This window comes from Alosa pseudoharengus, unplaced genomic scaffold (assembly GCF_046254945.1).
Source record: "Alosa pseudoharengus isolate Yale_2024_CS ecotype anadromous, Long Island Sound unplaced genomic scaffold, YU_APseudo_1.1 YU_APseudo_1.1_scf_6, whole genome shotgun sequence".
Classification (NCBI taxonomy): Eukaryota; Metazoa; Chordata; class Actinopteri; order Clupeiformes; family Clupeidae; genus Alosa; species Alosa pseudoharengus.
Window position 1 is genome coordinate 41,261,930 of NW_027468848.1, and position 17,289 is coordinate 41,279,218.

Genomic DNA, 17,289 nt, shown 5'->3' on the forward strand with positions numbered 1-17,289 from the left:
AGATAAGAAAAACTATCAGTGCAAGAATAGGTTGAGGTAATAGGGTTACAGCCATTCAGTATTGTAGCAGAAGCCATTGGTCATGTGTGCTAATATAGCATGAAAAACAGTGTAGCAGTAAAAACAGTAGTAAAACATTAGGCTGCATGTGGACAGTAGTAAAACAGTAGTGGACAATCAGTACTCAAACATGGAGAGGGTGGAGAGGCAGACACACTATGCAGAGAAGTCTATCTCTCCTCTTCCCTTTAGTGAAGCGTTGAATATGTGTACAGTACCTTTAAGAAGAGTTTGACTTATTTTAAGATGTCTCATCATGAAAACAAGCAAATTTGAAATTTATCTTAGAAACAAAGAAATTTGTCTGCCAGTATGTTGACCAAATTTGTCTTGATACTCTTATTACATCAAGTCAAAATTCTCTTACGAGAGAGCGCTGTAAGTCTCTTTTTTTCTAAATATATGTATATATATATATTTTATCTTAATATGATATTAATAACAGTTGGTTAGATTTTATTTTTTGCAGTTGATAGTTGTGCTTGTCAGCATGAAACGTCTCCAAGTATATATTTTTCTTAGCCAAAACAAGCGCTTTACATTGATTTGATGTTCGACAGAAGTCTTAATGGAAATCATTATTACGATGTATCTCTATATTGTATCTATTTTTTTGTCCTATTAATTAGGTGAAAGACCAACTGCCGCATTTGAAAGCCATTGTTCAATACAAAGGTGATCTAGAACAGAAGCTTCCGAATGTATACACTGTAAGTTTGAATTGACTATAATAGGGTGTTATAAAACATTTCATACAGCATTTCATAGCATTTAAATATCTTGCTGTTTTCTCAGTGGACAGAGTTTATGAAGTTGGGTGAAGAGGTGCCGGATGGGGTGCTGGATGATGTGATAAAAAAACAGGCACCAAATGAATGCTGTACTCTTATTTACACCTCCGGGACCACAGGAAACCCAAAGGGTGTCATGCTGAGTCATGATAATGTGAGTATTTTTAGGGCAATTCACAGATTACATTCAGAATGGATGATTAGTGAAGGTAATTTATTGCAAGAAACACACAGGTAGTTTCACATTCAGGGTAAGCGCTTGACATTACATACATGTCTCTGTGCCTGAAAAAATAGGATGATTGATAATAACATGGCGGAAAAAAATCGTGCCTGTGTTATTTGTGGCAATAACACATCAATGTTGCATGTCTTGCCTTAGAAACATGAGTTGAGGAAGAAATGGTTCGGATTTATCGTTGGAACACCACCACCGAAGTAGTGCAACATTAGTTCTGTGTTCCAATCATTTCAACCACACTCACTGCCTACAGATAGAAAGTGGTTTTGCATCGATGTTCTGAAAACCTGGTTGGATGATTAGTGAAGGTAATTTATTGCAAGAAACACACAGGTAGTTTCACATTCAGGGTAAGCGCTTGACATTACATACATGTCTCTGTGCCTGAAAAAATAGGATGATTGATAATTGCAAAGTATTAGTGGTGCCTGGACAATTGTAAAAAGTACATAAAATACATACAGTATGTCTGCACAAAATGCTTCATACATTTTTGTATTCAAATTGATGTCTCAATATGAAATACATCAATTCAACACAGCATATTTACAAAACCAAAAATTGGAACACTTGAATATTCTGCTGTATCGAATTTGACCTCAATCTGCAACAAAACTCAACTGGTTAACTTGGTTTAGCAAATGTGTTGCCTCAAATAGCCTTTGCAACCATCACACAGGCAAAAGCATACCAACAAAATTGCAGATAGTGTTAACATCATAGACCTCTGCTGCATGCCGGGTAGGTCTTTGCCTCCACCTCATTCATTAATTCCATATTTTAGGACACCTCGTGGACATTATCCCTTACTATCACTACTACTATTAAAGAAGTAAAATCACGTTCACAATACGTTTTTTTTTTTACAGATGTATCTGTACTTCTACTTGACTATGGAAAGTGTGTACTTTTATCACCTGTGGCCCAATTTCAAAACTATTTACCAGATGGTTCTATTAGCTGCCATAAGCCATGTTTACATTGACACTTCTAATCCGATTAGAAAACTGAATAATGGTTCAATCAGAATGAAAATTGTCATATAAACACCTCAATCAGAATGAAAATTCCTGATCCAACCAGGGGCTCGTTTCTAGAAAGAGTCGTTTGCTAACTTGCGTTGCAGCCTTGGTAGTTCGCTCCATCGTTCTTGGATTTGGTGTTTCTAGAAAGGGTAGTTCGAACTCTCAGTCGCAAACAAGGATGCAAAGTTTGGTCATTTGAACTACTGCCCCTAGGCAGTCGCACTTGTGTCGTTCCTTGGTAGTTCCTGTTGGTGTCCGGAGCGCCTAAGCTAAAATCACAACCGCCTAACCAAAAATTATACTTGAAAAATTACGAAGCGGATGTTTATCTCGTGACTCAATGATTGATCTATCCTGTAGCTTTATTTTGATTAAGAGACTGACTCCCCTACTTGGCTCATTCTTGCTATTTATGTTAATTCGAGTATTGCCATGCTTTTTGATAAGCTAGTATTATAATCTTCACAGACTCTTAAAATCAGCAGTGATAAATGGTGTAGTGGCTAAAGCAAGTGACTTTATCCCAGCGTTGTAGGTTCGATTTTCTTATGATGTGAGATTTGCTTCTCGCTACCTGCAGGTGAACTAGTGTGACACTTAGATTCAATTGTTTTTGACTGATGTCTTGTACCTATGGTCTCTCGATGTAGAGTAACTATACATAAATATGTATGGTCAAAACCTATTGTAAAACCTATTGTTGTGTCTCGTAGGCCTACTCTTACTCAGAGGTGAAAAGAAGAGATAGGAAGCGAACTCTGGCCGAGCGCGTAGTGCACTGACGTGTTGCCGTTAAGCCACGAGAGTTGATAACATTTGCGATACCCAGACATTCGCCCAGGCTACAGTATATTTTTTCCAACATAGATATTTAACACAAATAATGGCACACATTGGTCGGCTTCAGTAAAATGTTTTATATACTTGCAATGGGGGGGTGGGGTATTACACGTTGCCACTGTTTCCACCAATGATATGTATCGCTGCATCATCAACAAGGTTGTTGGAACTACAGTGTTCGAACGTCGGAGGTAGCGAATTGCGACACAGGTACGATGCTTTCTGGAAACAGGTGTAACAATGTCGTTGTTTGGTCGCAAGTTGCGTCGTACCATGGTGGTTGAGTAACGTCGTTGCTAACTTTTCTAGAAACGACCCCCAGATCGGCAGGGGCACAACGGATCAAAACGAAAAACAATGGTTCCGTGTCTTCCATGGGGCTACATGCCCACCAAGTTTCCTGCACCCCGGTCTTTCAGTGTCGAAGAAAAAAAAAACAATGCGGAAGAAAAAAAATCCAAACCTATATGACTGCCGCTTCACTGTGCGGCAGTCATAATAATAATAATAGAAAGAAAAGGTACAAAACACTATGGATGCCTTCGCTGCTTGATTTTTTTCTTTTTTAAAGGTCTCATTCACTGAGAAACCGTTTAATACTTGTTACTTTCGAAATGCTATAGCTCACTCCAAGTTGCATATGCATGCTGCACGTGAAAATGATCTTCTACCCCCATTGCCCGCATTAGCCAATGAAAGAAAATACACGGAAAAACAAGCGAATCAGAAAGAGCCCTTCCCAATGACGCCGAAGGGAAACTGATTATTCATGGCCTCGCCCACCTTGGCTTGTGACCGCCTACAGGAAGACTGGAAGATTTTGCGGCTAGGGGATTGTCTCTCTGCAGCTAGTAGGAGCTAACAGCAAGTTGCTAACATGGCGGAAAAAAATCGTGCCTGTGTTATTTGTGGCAATAACACATCAATGTTGCATGTCTTGCCTTAGAAACATGAGTTGAGGAAGAAATGGTTCGGATTTATCGTTGGAACACCACCACCGAAGTAGTGCAACATTAGTTCTGTGTTCCAATCATTTCAACCACACTCACTGCCTACAGATAGAAAGTGGTTTTGCATCGATGTTCTGAAAACCTGGTTGGATGATTAGTGAAGGTAATTTATTGCAAGAAACACACAGGTAGTTTCACATTCAGGGTAAGCGCTTGACATTACATACATGTCTCTGTGCCTGAAAAAATAGGATGATTGATAATTGCAAAGTATTAGTGGTGCCTGGACAATTGTAAAAAGTACATAAAATACATACAGTATGTCTGCACAAAATGCTTCATACATTTTTGTATTCAAATTGATGTCTCAATATGAAATACATCAATTCAACACAGCATATTTACAAAACCAAAAATTGGAACACTTGAATATTCTGCTGTATCGAATTTGACCTCAATCTGCAACAAAACTCAACTGGTTAACTTGGTTTAGCAAATGTGTTGCCTCAAATAGCCTTTGCAACCATCACACAGGCAAAAGCATACCAACAAAATTGCAGATAGGGTTAACATCATAGACCTCTGCTGCATGCCGGGTAGGTCTTTGCCTCCACCTCATTCATTAATTCCATATTTTAGGACACCTCGTGGACATTATCCCTTACTATCACTACTACTATTAAAGAAGTAAAATCACGTTCACAATACGTTTTTTTTTTTACAGATGTATCTGTACTTCTACTTGACTATGGAAAGTGTGTACTTTTATCACCTGTGGCCCAATTTCAAAACTATTTACCAGATGGTTCTATTAGCTGCCATAAGCCATGTTTACATTGACACTTCTAATCCGATTAGAAAACTGAATAATGGTTCAATCAGAATGAAAATTGTCATATAAACACCTCAATCAGAATGAAAATTCCTGATCCAACCAGGGGCTCGTTTCTAGAAAGAGTCGTTTGCTAACTTGCGTTGCAGCCTTGGTAGTTCGCTCCATCGTTCTTGGATTTGGTGTTTCTAGAAAGGGTAGTTCGAACTCTCAGTCGCAAACAAGGATGCAAAGTTTGGTCATTTGAACTACTGCCCCTAGGCAGTCGCACTTGTGTCGTTCCTTGGTAGTTCCTGTTGGTGTCCGGAGCGCCTAAGCTAAAATCACAACCGCCTAACCAAAAATTATACTTGAAAAATTACGAAGCGGATGTTTATCTCGTGACTCAATGATTGATCTATCCTGTAGCTTTATTTTGATTAAGAGACTGACTCCCCTACTTGGCTCATTCTTGCTATTTATGTTAATTCGAGTATTGCCATGCTTTTTGATAAGCTAGTATTATAATCTTCACAGACTCTTAAAATCAGCAGTGATAAATGGTGTAGTGGCTAAAGCAAGTGACTTTATCCCAGCGTTGTAGGTTCGATTTTCTTATGATGTGAGATTTGCTTCTCGCTACCTGCAGGTGAACTAGTGTGACACTTAGATTCAATTGTTTTTGACTGATGTCTTGTACCTATGGTCTCTCGATGTAGAGTAACTATACATAAATATGTATGGTCAAAACCTATTGTTGTGTCTCGTAGGCCTACTCTTACTCAGAGGTGAAAAGAAGAGATAGGAAGCGAACTCTGGCCGAGCGCGTAGTGCACTGACGTGTTGCCGTTAAGCCACGAGAGTTGATAACATTTGCGATACCCAGACATTCGCCCAGGCTACAGTATATTTTTTCCAACATAGATATTTAACACAAATAATGGCACACATTGGTCGGCTTCAGTAAAATGTTTTATATACTTGCAATGGGGGGGTGGGGTATTACACGTTGCCACTGTTTCCACCAATGATATGTATCGCTGCATCATCAACAAGGTTGTTGGAACTACAGTGTTCGAACGTCGGAGGTAGCGAATTGCGACACAGGTACGATGCTTTCTGGAAACAGGTGTAACAATGTCGTTGTTTGGTCGCAAGTTGCGTCGTACCATGGTGGTTGAGTAACGTCGTTGCTAACTTTTCTAGAAACGACCCCCAGATCGGCAGGGGCACAACGGATCAAAACGAAAAACAATGGTTCCGTGTCTTCCATGGGGCTACATGCCCACCAAGTTTCCTGCACCCCGGTCTTTCAGTGTCGAAGAAAAAAAAAACAATGCGGAAGAAAAAAAATCCAAACCTATATGACCGCCGCTTCACTGTGCGGCAGTCATAATAATAATAATAGAAAGAAAAGGTACAAAACACTATGGATGCCTTCGCTGCTTGATTTTTTTCTTTTTTAAAGGTCTCATTCACTGAGAAACCGTTTAATACTTGTTACTTTCGAAATGCTATAGCTCACTCCAAGTTGCATATGCATGCTGCACGTGAAAATGATCTTCTACCCCCATTGCCCGCATTAGCCAATGAAAGAAAATACACGGAAAAACAAGCGAATCAGAAAGAGCCCTTCCCAATGACGCCGAAGGGAAACTGATTATTCATGGCCTCGCCCACCTTGGCTTGTGACCGCCTACAGGAAGACTGGAAGATTTTGCGGCTAGGGGATTGTCTCTCTGCAGCTAGTAGGAGCTAACAGCAAGTTGCTAACATGGCGGAAAAAAATCGTGCCTGTGTTATTTGTGGCAATAACACATCAATGTTGCATGTCTTGCCTTAGAAACATGAGTTGAGGAAGAAATGGTTCGGATTTATCGTTGGAACACCACCACCGAAGTAGTGCAACATTAGTTCTGTGTTCCAATCATTTCAACCACACTCACTGCCTACAGATAGAAAGTGGTTTTGCATCGATGTTCTGAAAACCTGGTTCTGAACAGTCATGACGATCGACCACCAGCTCACAGGCTGTAAGTACAAACAAAACTTTTCCACCTAACATCTGTTACAAAATAGCATGTTCATATTATTCACGTTAGCATACATGAAAAGGGTACAAGCTAGGCTTAGGCTAGCCTATATTACAGGAAGCTACACCAGGCACGTAACTGAAGTGTTCTGTTCGCGACGTGTAAAATCAGAGAATGTCTAATAGGAAGGGCTCTGGTAAAATCAATTAGAGGAATGGTCTATTTTCCCGAACGTAGCCTACAGGCCACTAACACGCCAGGTGTAGCTACTTCCATTGATTAGGCCTATTGGAAGCTAATTGTTGCAGTACATAACGCGAATGGAATGCTTCAGTTACGTGCCTGGTGTAGCTACACTCATAAGAAACTGACCACACTACCCAGAGATTTAGCTTGTTGAACCTATAATCTTCTAACCTAAGCGTTAAACCACAAATAATAATATTAGCAACAATATCTTATGCTCAACTAAGTACGGGTATTGTTCTAGTCTAAACAGGGAAAATCAAAAACACAATACCCGTGCACTATTAAGCTAAGTTTCTGTCACTAGAGCTCAGGTATTTACACTTCAGTCTAATTTATGTCTTCTTGCCATTATTACATTGACCTTTGTAGGCCTACAATGATGTTTTGTTTGATTACTTGCTGTTTACTTAGTGTTTTGTATGTCTTCCAGAGCACCTCATGTCCTCATGTCAGGCTACACAGCTTTCTAGCCTACATTAGCTCATCACGTTAGAAGCAAAGGTTTGTGATCTAACTTTTATTGTTGTGCTAGTTAGTTTCTAGAAGTCTTTTTCTAGGAGGCTAATACAGGTTCTTATGTGCTCGTCAATGTTTGGGAAAGTCAATTCATGGGTTTCTTCAGGTCACTTTCCACAGGTGTATAAAATCAAGCACCTCAATTATGAATGCACACTGCATGGTGCTTGATTAATACACCTGTGTAAATGGACCTGATGAAACACCTGATGGCTCCACCTATGGCCCAGCGCAATCAAAGAGCAATGTAATAGAATCATCACAGCCAACGAATGTGTTTTGTGTGTTGTCCCTTCGAATCCCCAGGACAATACAAGCCGAAACAACAACTCAGACCTTTTTCCCTAAATAATCCCAGCACCATCTTACAAAGGATCTGTAGGCCAGATGTCTGCATCGTCTGGCAAAAAGAGGACATTGTTAATTCTGTGCATAGTTTGGATGTTCTTGTTTTGTGTTATTTTGTGTTTATTTTAATAGACTGCAATATATTTGTCATAAAACAGTAGACCTACTTCAACAGTATATTACACAATAGGCCTTCTCACTGAACCACCTTGCTTATTGTCTTTGCACCTTGCTTATGGTGTCAGAGGATTCATATGATTTAAACTGGTTACATCAGTACTGTTTGGATTTACATACAAGTTGGTTCAATATTGCAAACAACTCATCTATTATATTTTACCACATCTACTTGTGGAACACTTGAGATAGCTTGCGGACCACACTTTGAGTACCATGTAAATGTAAATATAATAAAGTTATTTATTGAAAATTGACCTGTTTTGTATATTTGTTTTAGGAGTTTCATCAGTTTTTGTCCCTTTTAAGCTAAAGGTTTATCTTACCTTTCATATCTTCTGTCTCACAGAGGGCCATAGTCGTCATAGTCGAATGTTTAGTACATTTTGAAGGGAGTACATTATGCTAAGGCAGACTGGTCATACAGACAACAGGGGTACTGGTGTTGCCCATTTTTCTAACCACATGAGCAATCCCTTTACGAAAAAGTAATATAGGAATCTTATAGTATTTGGGACAAAATATAGTAATATTATAGGAATAATTATTATAGGAATAATTGGGACATACTGTAGAAGTACTAATAATAACTCTATAATATCCTGTAACCGCTATAGTTTTTCTATAGTAGTCCAAATACTATACGTCCCCTTAACATTTTATAAGGTTCTATCTGACATTTTTGTCAAAATTGAGTTATTGACATATTCTTGTTCTGTGACATCTTAAGAAGATGAGGTGAGGTGTTTCTTGGAGTTGTATGCATTTTTGGACCTTATATCTGAAGAGGTTTGTTCCACTTCAGTATAACTCTATGGAATTCTAAAACTTTGAAGCTCAATATCTCAGAACTACTCAGAACGTAGATAGAACCCTATAATTCTAAGGGGACGTATAGTATTCCTATAAAATTACTGTAATATTTAGTCCCAAAATACTATAAGATTCTTATAGTAGGCTACTTTTTCTGTCATACGTGACATAAAACAACTTGAGTAGGCTAACCTCTGCCAATGTCAGGCTATCAAAGCCATAGTTCTCATTACCGGAGAAGTCTTGCAGCACACATTCTCTGCTTCTGTAGGCATTCTGGTACAATTCCAGCAAAATATAGCTAGGTAGATGTGTTTGCATTTAGTTCTATATATATATTGGGCTATGACCAAGTGGTCTTTCAATGATAGTATCATGGAATTCAAACCATAACTATCTATTCCGATAGCATTAGCAGGCTAGGTCAGTGGCTGAACTGCATTTAGGCTTACCTGTGTTTTGAGGTAAAATATCTACTAGGAAGATTGCAAAGACTTTTGACTGTGTAAAGAAATAGGTCTTTATTTTAAAACGTTTCCAACTGTTTATTACTTGAAAGCAAGATGACGATTGTCACAAACGTTTACCTCTTTTAGGAGAAATTTTAAGCTATTGTTACCATTCTATTAGTATAGTATAAGTATAAGTATATATACTCTTTTGATCCCGTAAGGGAAATTTGGTCTGCATTTATCCCAATCCGTGAATTAGTGAAACACACACAGCACACAGTGACACACATTGAGGTGAAGCACACACTAATCCCGGCGCAGTGAGCTGCCTGCATCCAAGGCCGTAGCCAGAATTTTTCAAATACCGAGGTCAGGGGCGTCGCTAGAAATGCTAGGAGCCCCCCCCCCCCCCCTAGCCACTGTTTAGCTTGGGATTTCTCAGGAACAGAGGTGTGTAGAAATATACGGTTTGCACCCACCGAGAGCTTAAAGTTCCACCTTTTAATCAAGCTATTGTATGTGTTCATAGCTATAACACAGAATATGCTGTGGCTGTACAAAAATCATCAACAATGGTCTAGATTGCTGGCACTCTAGGACAAAGCTCCCGAAAACAGCTTGGCATTCAATGAGTTAATTGAAAAAAAATGATGTATTAAGTTATTACATAATTGGCAAAAAGTTATTACGTTATTGGTTCAGAAATGTTATTACATTATTGGCAAGTAATTACATCAATGTCTTTATTACATTAAAATCATTACGTTATTGCTAATGATAATTATGGTGGTGGATCTGTGATATTATGGAGCTGTTTTTATTCCTAAGGCCCTAGGAATCTCATTAAGGTGCATAGTATCATGCTTAATGTTCTACTCTTGTCTTTTGTTGAAACATTTATATAGATCACATGGATTGCTAATGCTGTAGGAACCATGACTAATTTGAAGATGTGTGAGGAAGAGGTTGTCAGTTACTTGCCTCTCAGTCATGTGGCCGCTCAGGTGAACGACATATGGATTACTATGCGGTTTGCAGCAACAACCAGTTTTGCTCAGCCAGATGCTCTGAAGGTATTGATTTGTTCGTTTTAGTCATAAACATTAGAATCCTTGAAAGAAAATTGCAGTAAATTATACTGTCATCTTTTCTTGATCCCCAGGGCTCTTTAGTGGAGACTCTACGAGAGGTACATCCAACAAGTTTTCTGGGGGTACCACGTGTGTGGGAAAAGATGCATGAGAGGATGAAAGAAGTTGGTGCCAAGTCCTCATTTTTACAAAAACAAGTGGTTGATTGGGCCAAAGAAAAAGGGTCTAAGGCCAGTCAAAATGAAATGAATGGGTGTGTGAAAACATTTACAAATTTACGTAACTAACTTGAACTAAACCAATGCAAAATGTGAATTTTGATAAGGCTTGTTGACATTGATTAATTCATTGATTGATTCATTGATTGATTCATTAATTAATTTATCCTCGGAGGTTCATTGAGGGTAGTCCTCATTTTTAGTGAAGCTGAGATTACAGTAACAATGAAAAAACAAAAGAAATAGTATAATAATTGTAGTAAAAAAATATAAGCCTGCAAATAAAACAAAATTAAATAAATATTAAGATAACCTACATAAAATTGTGGACAAGGAAGGACAAATGAAAATACATAATAAAACTATTATTATTATTATTATTATTATTATTATTGGTAATAATAATAATAATAATAATAATAATAATAATAACTAGAAATGCAATTCTGAGGAATTACATGAGGGGATGCAATCTGCAGGCTAGGTAGACAGGTCATCTGCTGGAAAGATTAGGCCTATTTTTTGGTCAAAGTTTTCTTCATGGATTCCTAGTCAGAACCCCTATTGGAACAGATTAAAACTTGGGGCATGTTGAATTTTGTCCAAAAATCCAATATGGCTATGCCACTTTTTGCTATGCTATGGGGACATTTCTGGTAAAAACAGTGTCATTTTAGCAAAAAAAACTGTCTTTTCTATCAAATACATATGTACAGAGGTTAACTGATGTTTTTAAAACCCTAAGTATTTTTGTAACAATTTTAAATCATTAAACAAATTATAATTTTGTCAGATATTTGTCAAATATCAGAAATCATCGAATTTCCTTCAAACATAAACCTCTCACAGGTTAAATACAGTTCAAATAAATTGGGTTTCTTAACTTAAACAGATTAAAACATATGGCATTTAGACATTTTCCTAAAAACTCAATATAAATTCAATAATATCCCCAAAATTGTGAATTTTTGGGCCTACACTTTTGGCAAAGCTAGAGGTTTTTTTTCCTATTAAAAACATTTTGACAAATGTTAATTGATATAAGAAACAAGATACTTCCATAAAGGTGATGGAATTACAAAAAATACTATTTTATCACTTGGCTAGATATATTGTTACTATTAATATTTTAATAATAGTAATACTTAGAGTAGCTGAGAGAAAATTACGTAAATCCAGAGATGGAAATGATCTTAGTAACTTCCAGTCTTTGCTATCATCTTTTTAATTAAATAGCAACAAAATAACACATCAGGTTGGCATTTTAATCTGAATTTCTATCCATCCATCCAATGTTTAGTTTTTGTCTGTGTTTATTCCAGGACTAATGTGGTGCCTTGGGGTTTCTCTGTTGCCAACAACCTGGTTTTCAAAAAGGTGCGTTCTGCCTTGGGTCTTGACAATTGCAAGGCATGTTATACAGGAGCAGCTCCCATCACCAAGGATACACTTGAGTATTTCATGAGCCTGCACATTCCCCTTTTTGAGGTTTATGGCATGAGTGAGAGCACTGGCCCACACACCATCTCCTGCCAAGAGGGCTTCCGCATCACAAGGTAAGCTAGGTCCATCTTTTCTCAAACATTCAATATACCACTCAATGTGTACTATTTTACCTCCTTTAGTTAATTCATTCACAACATGCAATTGAATTATACTGGTGCAGAGAGATATAATAAATGCTTTTATCATGCACGCACACCCAAATTTCATTCCTATTTTATCCAAACTAGAGGCAAATGGGGTGAAAAATGAACCACAAATGTCCCAATCTCCCAATTATATCTACCTACAATCTATGGTTATCGTTGATTATGATATTTGGCAGACACTTTTGTCCACAGCGACTTACAGTACATGAACTCTACATTAGTTAAAATAATAGTTTTAAATGAAGATGAAAAAAGCCTACATTAAAGGTGCGATTTGTAGGATTGTTACCAAACGTTCTGTAGGCCAAAATCAAAACACTGGTGAACGTTCTCAAGACTACCAGACGCGAGCCTCTTCTGGGTTGCCAGATGTAATGAAGACTTAGCTAACGTTAGTTGACCTGCAGCTGCTTTAACGTTTCTCCAACCATTACCCAGCTACACATTACGGAAACAGTGAAAACAAAAGATACCTCTCTAACCAACGTAACATACATGTATATAGCTGAAGTTAGCGATGCAGATGAAGTTTAGCCTAGGCTACCTGTTGTGGAGAAATATGGCCAGCTCTGCGTCAGACTTGATATTCTTCGTTTGATGAAGACGTCGCCATCTCAGGAAGCTCTTCCGTTGTCCACTTAATGTGTTTCTTGTTTTAATTTTGGACATTTGCCTGCCTCTCGTAGGTGTTCATGACTACAACTGACAGCTGTTGACAGTTGGCCTTTGCTAATTTGGCAACCCAAATAGAAGGACGCGCTAGCCCATTATTAATACGCTATTCTAGAATTAATTGTTCAAAACATAAATGAAAATTCCAAGAGATTCCGCCCCGTAACTCATTTTTTTTCATGGGTTTTATGGGGTTTTATGGGTTAGAGTAATGTTGTCAAATAAGCCATTACTTCAATTCATCGTGTTTCCTTACTCTCTGACAACATATGTTGATCATTTTTGGAATGGTTACAGTTTATTTTCCATTATTTCCTACATACTGGACCTTTAAGCATAATAGTAACAATATCAATAACAATATCGAATATCAATAATGACAACACGTTTTCATATTAACAAAAATCATAAACACAAACCATAACTCTGTAATAGAATTAATTCATTAATTAAGTACAGGATGACCAGATGACAACCGGAAAGTTTCCCAAATTTTTTTATGTTTCAGACTCATCTTAAAATGGATTCAATTCATTTTTTCTTATATCATTCTATGCACAATACTCAAATTGTCTAGGGACAATTCTCTCAACCTCGTGGCTTGGTTTTCACTCTGACATACACCATCAACTGTGAGACATTACATACACCGTGTTCCAAATTATTATGCAAATTGGATTTAAGTGTCATAAGCATTTTTTTTTTTTTTCCAATTAAACTCATCATGCAACAATGCAAAAACAATGAAACTATTGTAGGCCTAATTATATTTTACATTAGTAAAGCAGTACTCTGATGTGCATGCTTTCACAAACTTTTGTGAACAATCTTAGCACTTTAAACATTGACTGTTTTGAAGTGCATGTATAGCAATATAGTATAAAAATAACAATAATTGTGAGATCATTATAATTTGATGGGGTGTGGGAGGAGGGGGTGGGTTCATGTAGGTGGGCCCTATGACCCCAAAGTATGCCTTGACTGGGCCTCAGGTCAAAGAAGTTTGAGAAAGGCTGATGTAGACGACAAAGCAGCAAGGAGGCGTCGTGTGATCATTTAAAGAAGTTTTATGACAAGGTCGATGAGGGTGGGAAAAATCGTACATTTCTGTGCAAACTTTGCCCGCACTTCAGTCACATTGTCTTTTAAGAAAATTCATTTTTTTTGGTTCCAGCAGCCAACAACCTCAGAACTGACCCTCTCAGGAGGCGCTGGCCTTTACCCACTGCCAGAAGAGAGTCAGCAGAAATTTGATTGCCTTTAAAAAATATGACTTTTTAAAAAATCTTAAAGTGGCTGCATTACGTGATTATTTCTGAGATTCTGATACGTTTTTAACCATGACCTATACACAGTTCTGGTTTGAAAATGTATCTCTTAAAATAATCACTTTATGCAGTCAGCTTAAGATGGCTTACTAGCAACTAACTAATTACGCTAGCAACAACCTAGAAACCACCCCTGTAATGTCAACCTAGCGACCACCATAGCAACCAGCATGATTGCCCTAGCAACCAGCATATCAACCACTTTATTTATGCGTTTTAGCTTATTGGATGTTGCTTTAATGCAGATAACTTTTGATCTCTGTGCCCGATTTTTATAAATGAGGTACCGTTGGAATCCTTGGATGAGGCTGAGTTCCATGCCTCTGATCAAACCCACTCTTGCAGTTACTCGGAACCGCAAATCTAGTTGTGTTTGGTATTGCGTTTATGAGTGTTGTTGTGTTTTGATATTCACCCAGTTGCGGTAAAGAGGTGCCTGGTTGCAATACCAAGCTAGATAACCCTGATAAGGAGGGAAATGGGGAGATATGCTTCTATGGACGACATGTGTTCATGGGCTATTTGAATATGCCTGAAAAGACAGAAGAGGCTTTGGACAATGAGGGCTGGCTACACTCTGGGGACCTGGGTAAACATGATAAAGAAGGTTTCCTGTTCATCACAGGAAGAATTAAAGGTAGGCCATGTCAGACCATGCGTGAAAACTCACACTGTCCTCCTTGTCCAACATGGTCAGTCCGTCATCAATTCCTCAGCATATCTTTGAGATAATGATTTTTGTCTGTCTGGATTGGTCTTGACCACCTACAACCTATACGTCATTCATAAGTAAAATTGTGATAATGGGCAAAAATGTTGTCTTTAATAAGTGTAATGGTTGAAAGACAATCCTGATAACCTAAAAGGTTAAAAATCTGACAACCATGACATTTTGCTTTACAGAGATAATAATCACTGCTGGAGGAGAGAACATTCCTCCAGTGCCAATTGAAGATTTTGTAAAGGAGGAAATTCCAATCATTAGCAATGCAATGCTAGTAGGAGACAAGAAAAAGTTCCTTTCCATGCTTCTCACACTGAAAGTAAGAGTACTTTAAGGCTTGCTAGTCATATTGTCTTTCTTCAAAATATGATATTGTATTAACCCACTGCCATACACTTCCTTAGTGTGTCATGAATGATGCAGGAGAGCCTACAGATGAACTAAGCCCTTTAGTGATTGAGTTCTGTCGACAGCATGGTGTTAGTGCTACCAAAGTTTCAGAGATTGTCAAGAACAAGGAGCCTGCTATTTACAAAGCAATTGAAGAGGGAATGGAACGTGTAAACAATAAAGCCACTTCCAATGCCCAGAGGGTTCAGAAGTGGACTATTCTACTTCAAGACTTCTCTATACCAGGAGGAGAACTTGGTAGGTAAAGCATTAAAGTGTAATACCAGCGAAAATTGACCAAAGTGTGCTTTTTCTGCATTTAAAACACATCAAATAAGCTGTGGAGACAGTATTTTTCGTTAATCAACCACTACAGAGCTTGCTATAATAAACTCTGGGTTCGTTTTATGTGTAGGGACCTTGAGCAAGCTACTGATGAGGTAGAGAAAAATGCTATTTGGGAAGAGTTTCGCTCATGGCCCTTAGCTAATCCACTGTTTGCAATATACACTTGTAGCGTATATTGGAGCAAGTTCTGTAGTGGTTGGTCAACGAAAAATACTGTCTCCACGGCTTATTTGATGTGTTTTAATGCAGAAAACCACTCTTGGATCAATTTTCGCTGGAATTACACTTTAAGATTTGACTGAAAATGTAAAAGCCCCATTATTATATTCGTGGATATAGAATGGGAATCTCATTTTAGACACCATTTAGGTTTTATTACATTTTATTTCGGGTGAAGCATTAGCTGTGTTGTAACGGCATATTCTGTTATATTCTGCTCCTTACATGTTCACTCCGACACTGAATATCTTGTTTGCCCAATAATAAAAATTGTAACACTAGGTGCAACACCCAACCGTGTCCATGTAGACACTAATTGCATTAACGGCGTCTACTACACAGCTGGCACCACTGGCAATAAACGACCTGACTTAAGAGTGTTCCGTGCATGTGGTCCATTGATATAATGTCAAATATTCTATTGTTTGTGACTCATTATCTGGAACATCACATTTGTGTACCAAACCACATTCTTTGGATTTTCACTTCTTAGTGAGTAGCAATTAGTGTGTAACGTGCTAAAGAAGACAGGCAAATATAATTAATGAATTATTTCATTGAGAAATTGACAATTTTCTCAATCATCTTTCAGGTCCCACACTGAAGCTGAAGAGGTCATATGTCTCTGAGAAATATCAAGGACAAATTAATACATTTTACTCAGGAACATAATAGTCTCTAATGGGTGCACTTTCCATTAGGCCTTCAGTGGTAAATTGCTTTTCTATTAATGATCCATATGATATGTATCATGCTTTTCTACATGTTGATTTGTAAAATGTCTTGGTTATTTTGCAAGCAAATTGATCTTTAGAACATTGAGATTTACAGCTATGGTGTTATTTTCAGGATATTTATATTACAGAATATTTATATACTATTATTCAGTGTGGCATTTGCAAAAGTCGCAATTATTTATGCGGTTTTGATACTATGTGATTTATTTTTATGTCTGGTATTTTAATTGTGTTCTATGATGATTCTGGCAGGGACAAGCTTTATATTTACACTTTAATAAGCTAACATTATTTTAACAGTTATCTCAGTTGATCACTGACACTATTGTTTATTGTTTTGAAGTGTGTTGAAATCAATCAGTTGTACATCTAACTGTACATCTAACTTTTCACTTGTGATACTCTGTATGATGTAGTTCACTGCAACATATTCTTAATTTCAGTGATTTTATTTAATCCCAAGCACTGCATGTTAAAATTAAAATAAACTTGATGCAAAATGTTTGAGTATGCGTCAGCCCAATTTAACCTCAAATGTTCTGGAGTGATGAGCCTTGACCTCTGACCACAGGTCTTTATGTGTTTTAATATAAGTATTATATGC

At 37.7% G+C, this 17,289-nt stretch overlaps 1 protein-coding gene and 1 long non-coding RNA gene across 3 annotated transcripts in view; both read left to right on the forward strand.

The window, feature by feature from the left end:
* Window positions 1-17,189, forward strand: part of LOC143105671 (long-chain-fatty-acid--CoA ligase ACSBG2-like) — a 32,299-nt gene extending 15,110 nt beyond the window's left edge. The window contains exons 4-12 of one of the 2 annotated variants that reach the window (XM_076269734.1): window positions 690-770; window positions 856-1,005; window positions 10,212-10,379; window positions 10,469-10,650; window positions 11,938-12,171; window positions 14,687-14,904; window positions 15,171-15,310; window positions 15,396-15,639; window positions 16,541-17,189. In XM_076269734.1, coding sequence (XP_076125849.1) covers window positions 690-770; window positions 856-1,005; window positions 10,212-10,379; window positions 10,469-10,650; window positions 11,938-12,171; window positions 14,687-14,904; window positions 15,171-15,310; window positions 15,396-15,639; window positions 16,541-16,620 — 1,497 coding nt within the window. In that variant the 3' untranslated portion in view covers window positions 16,621-17,189. The remainder of the gene's footprint in view (window positions 1-689; window positions 771-855; window positions 1,006-10,211; window positions 10,380-10,468; window positions 10,651-11,937; window positions 12,172-14,686; window positions 14,905-15,170; window positions 15,311-15,395; window positions 15,640-16,540) is intronic. The other variant, XM_076269735.1, reaches the window with a different exon arrangement.
* LOC143105679 (uncharacterized) lies at window positions 5,368-7,953 on the forward strand. The gene is made up of 3 exons (XR_012983518.1): window positions 5,368-6,751; window positions 7,431-7,501; window positions 7,823-7,953. It is a non-coding gene; the product is annotated as an uncharacterized LOC143105679 (long non-coding RNA).
* Window positions 17,190-17,289: the final 100 nt, after the last annotated feature.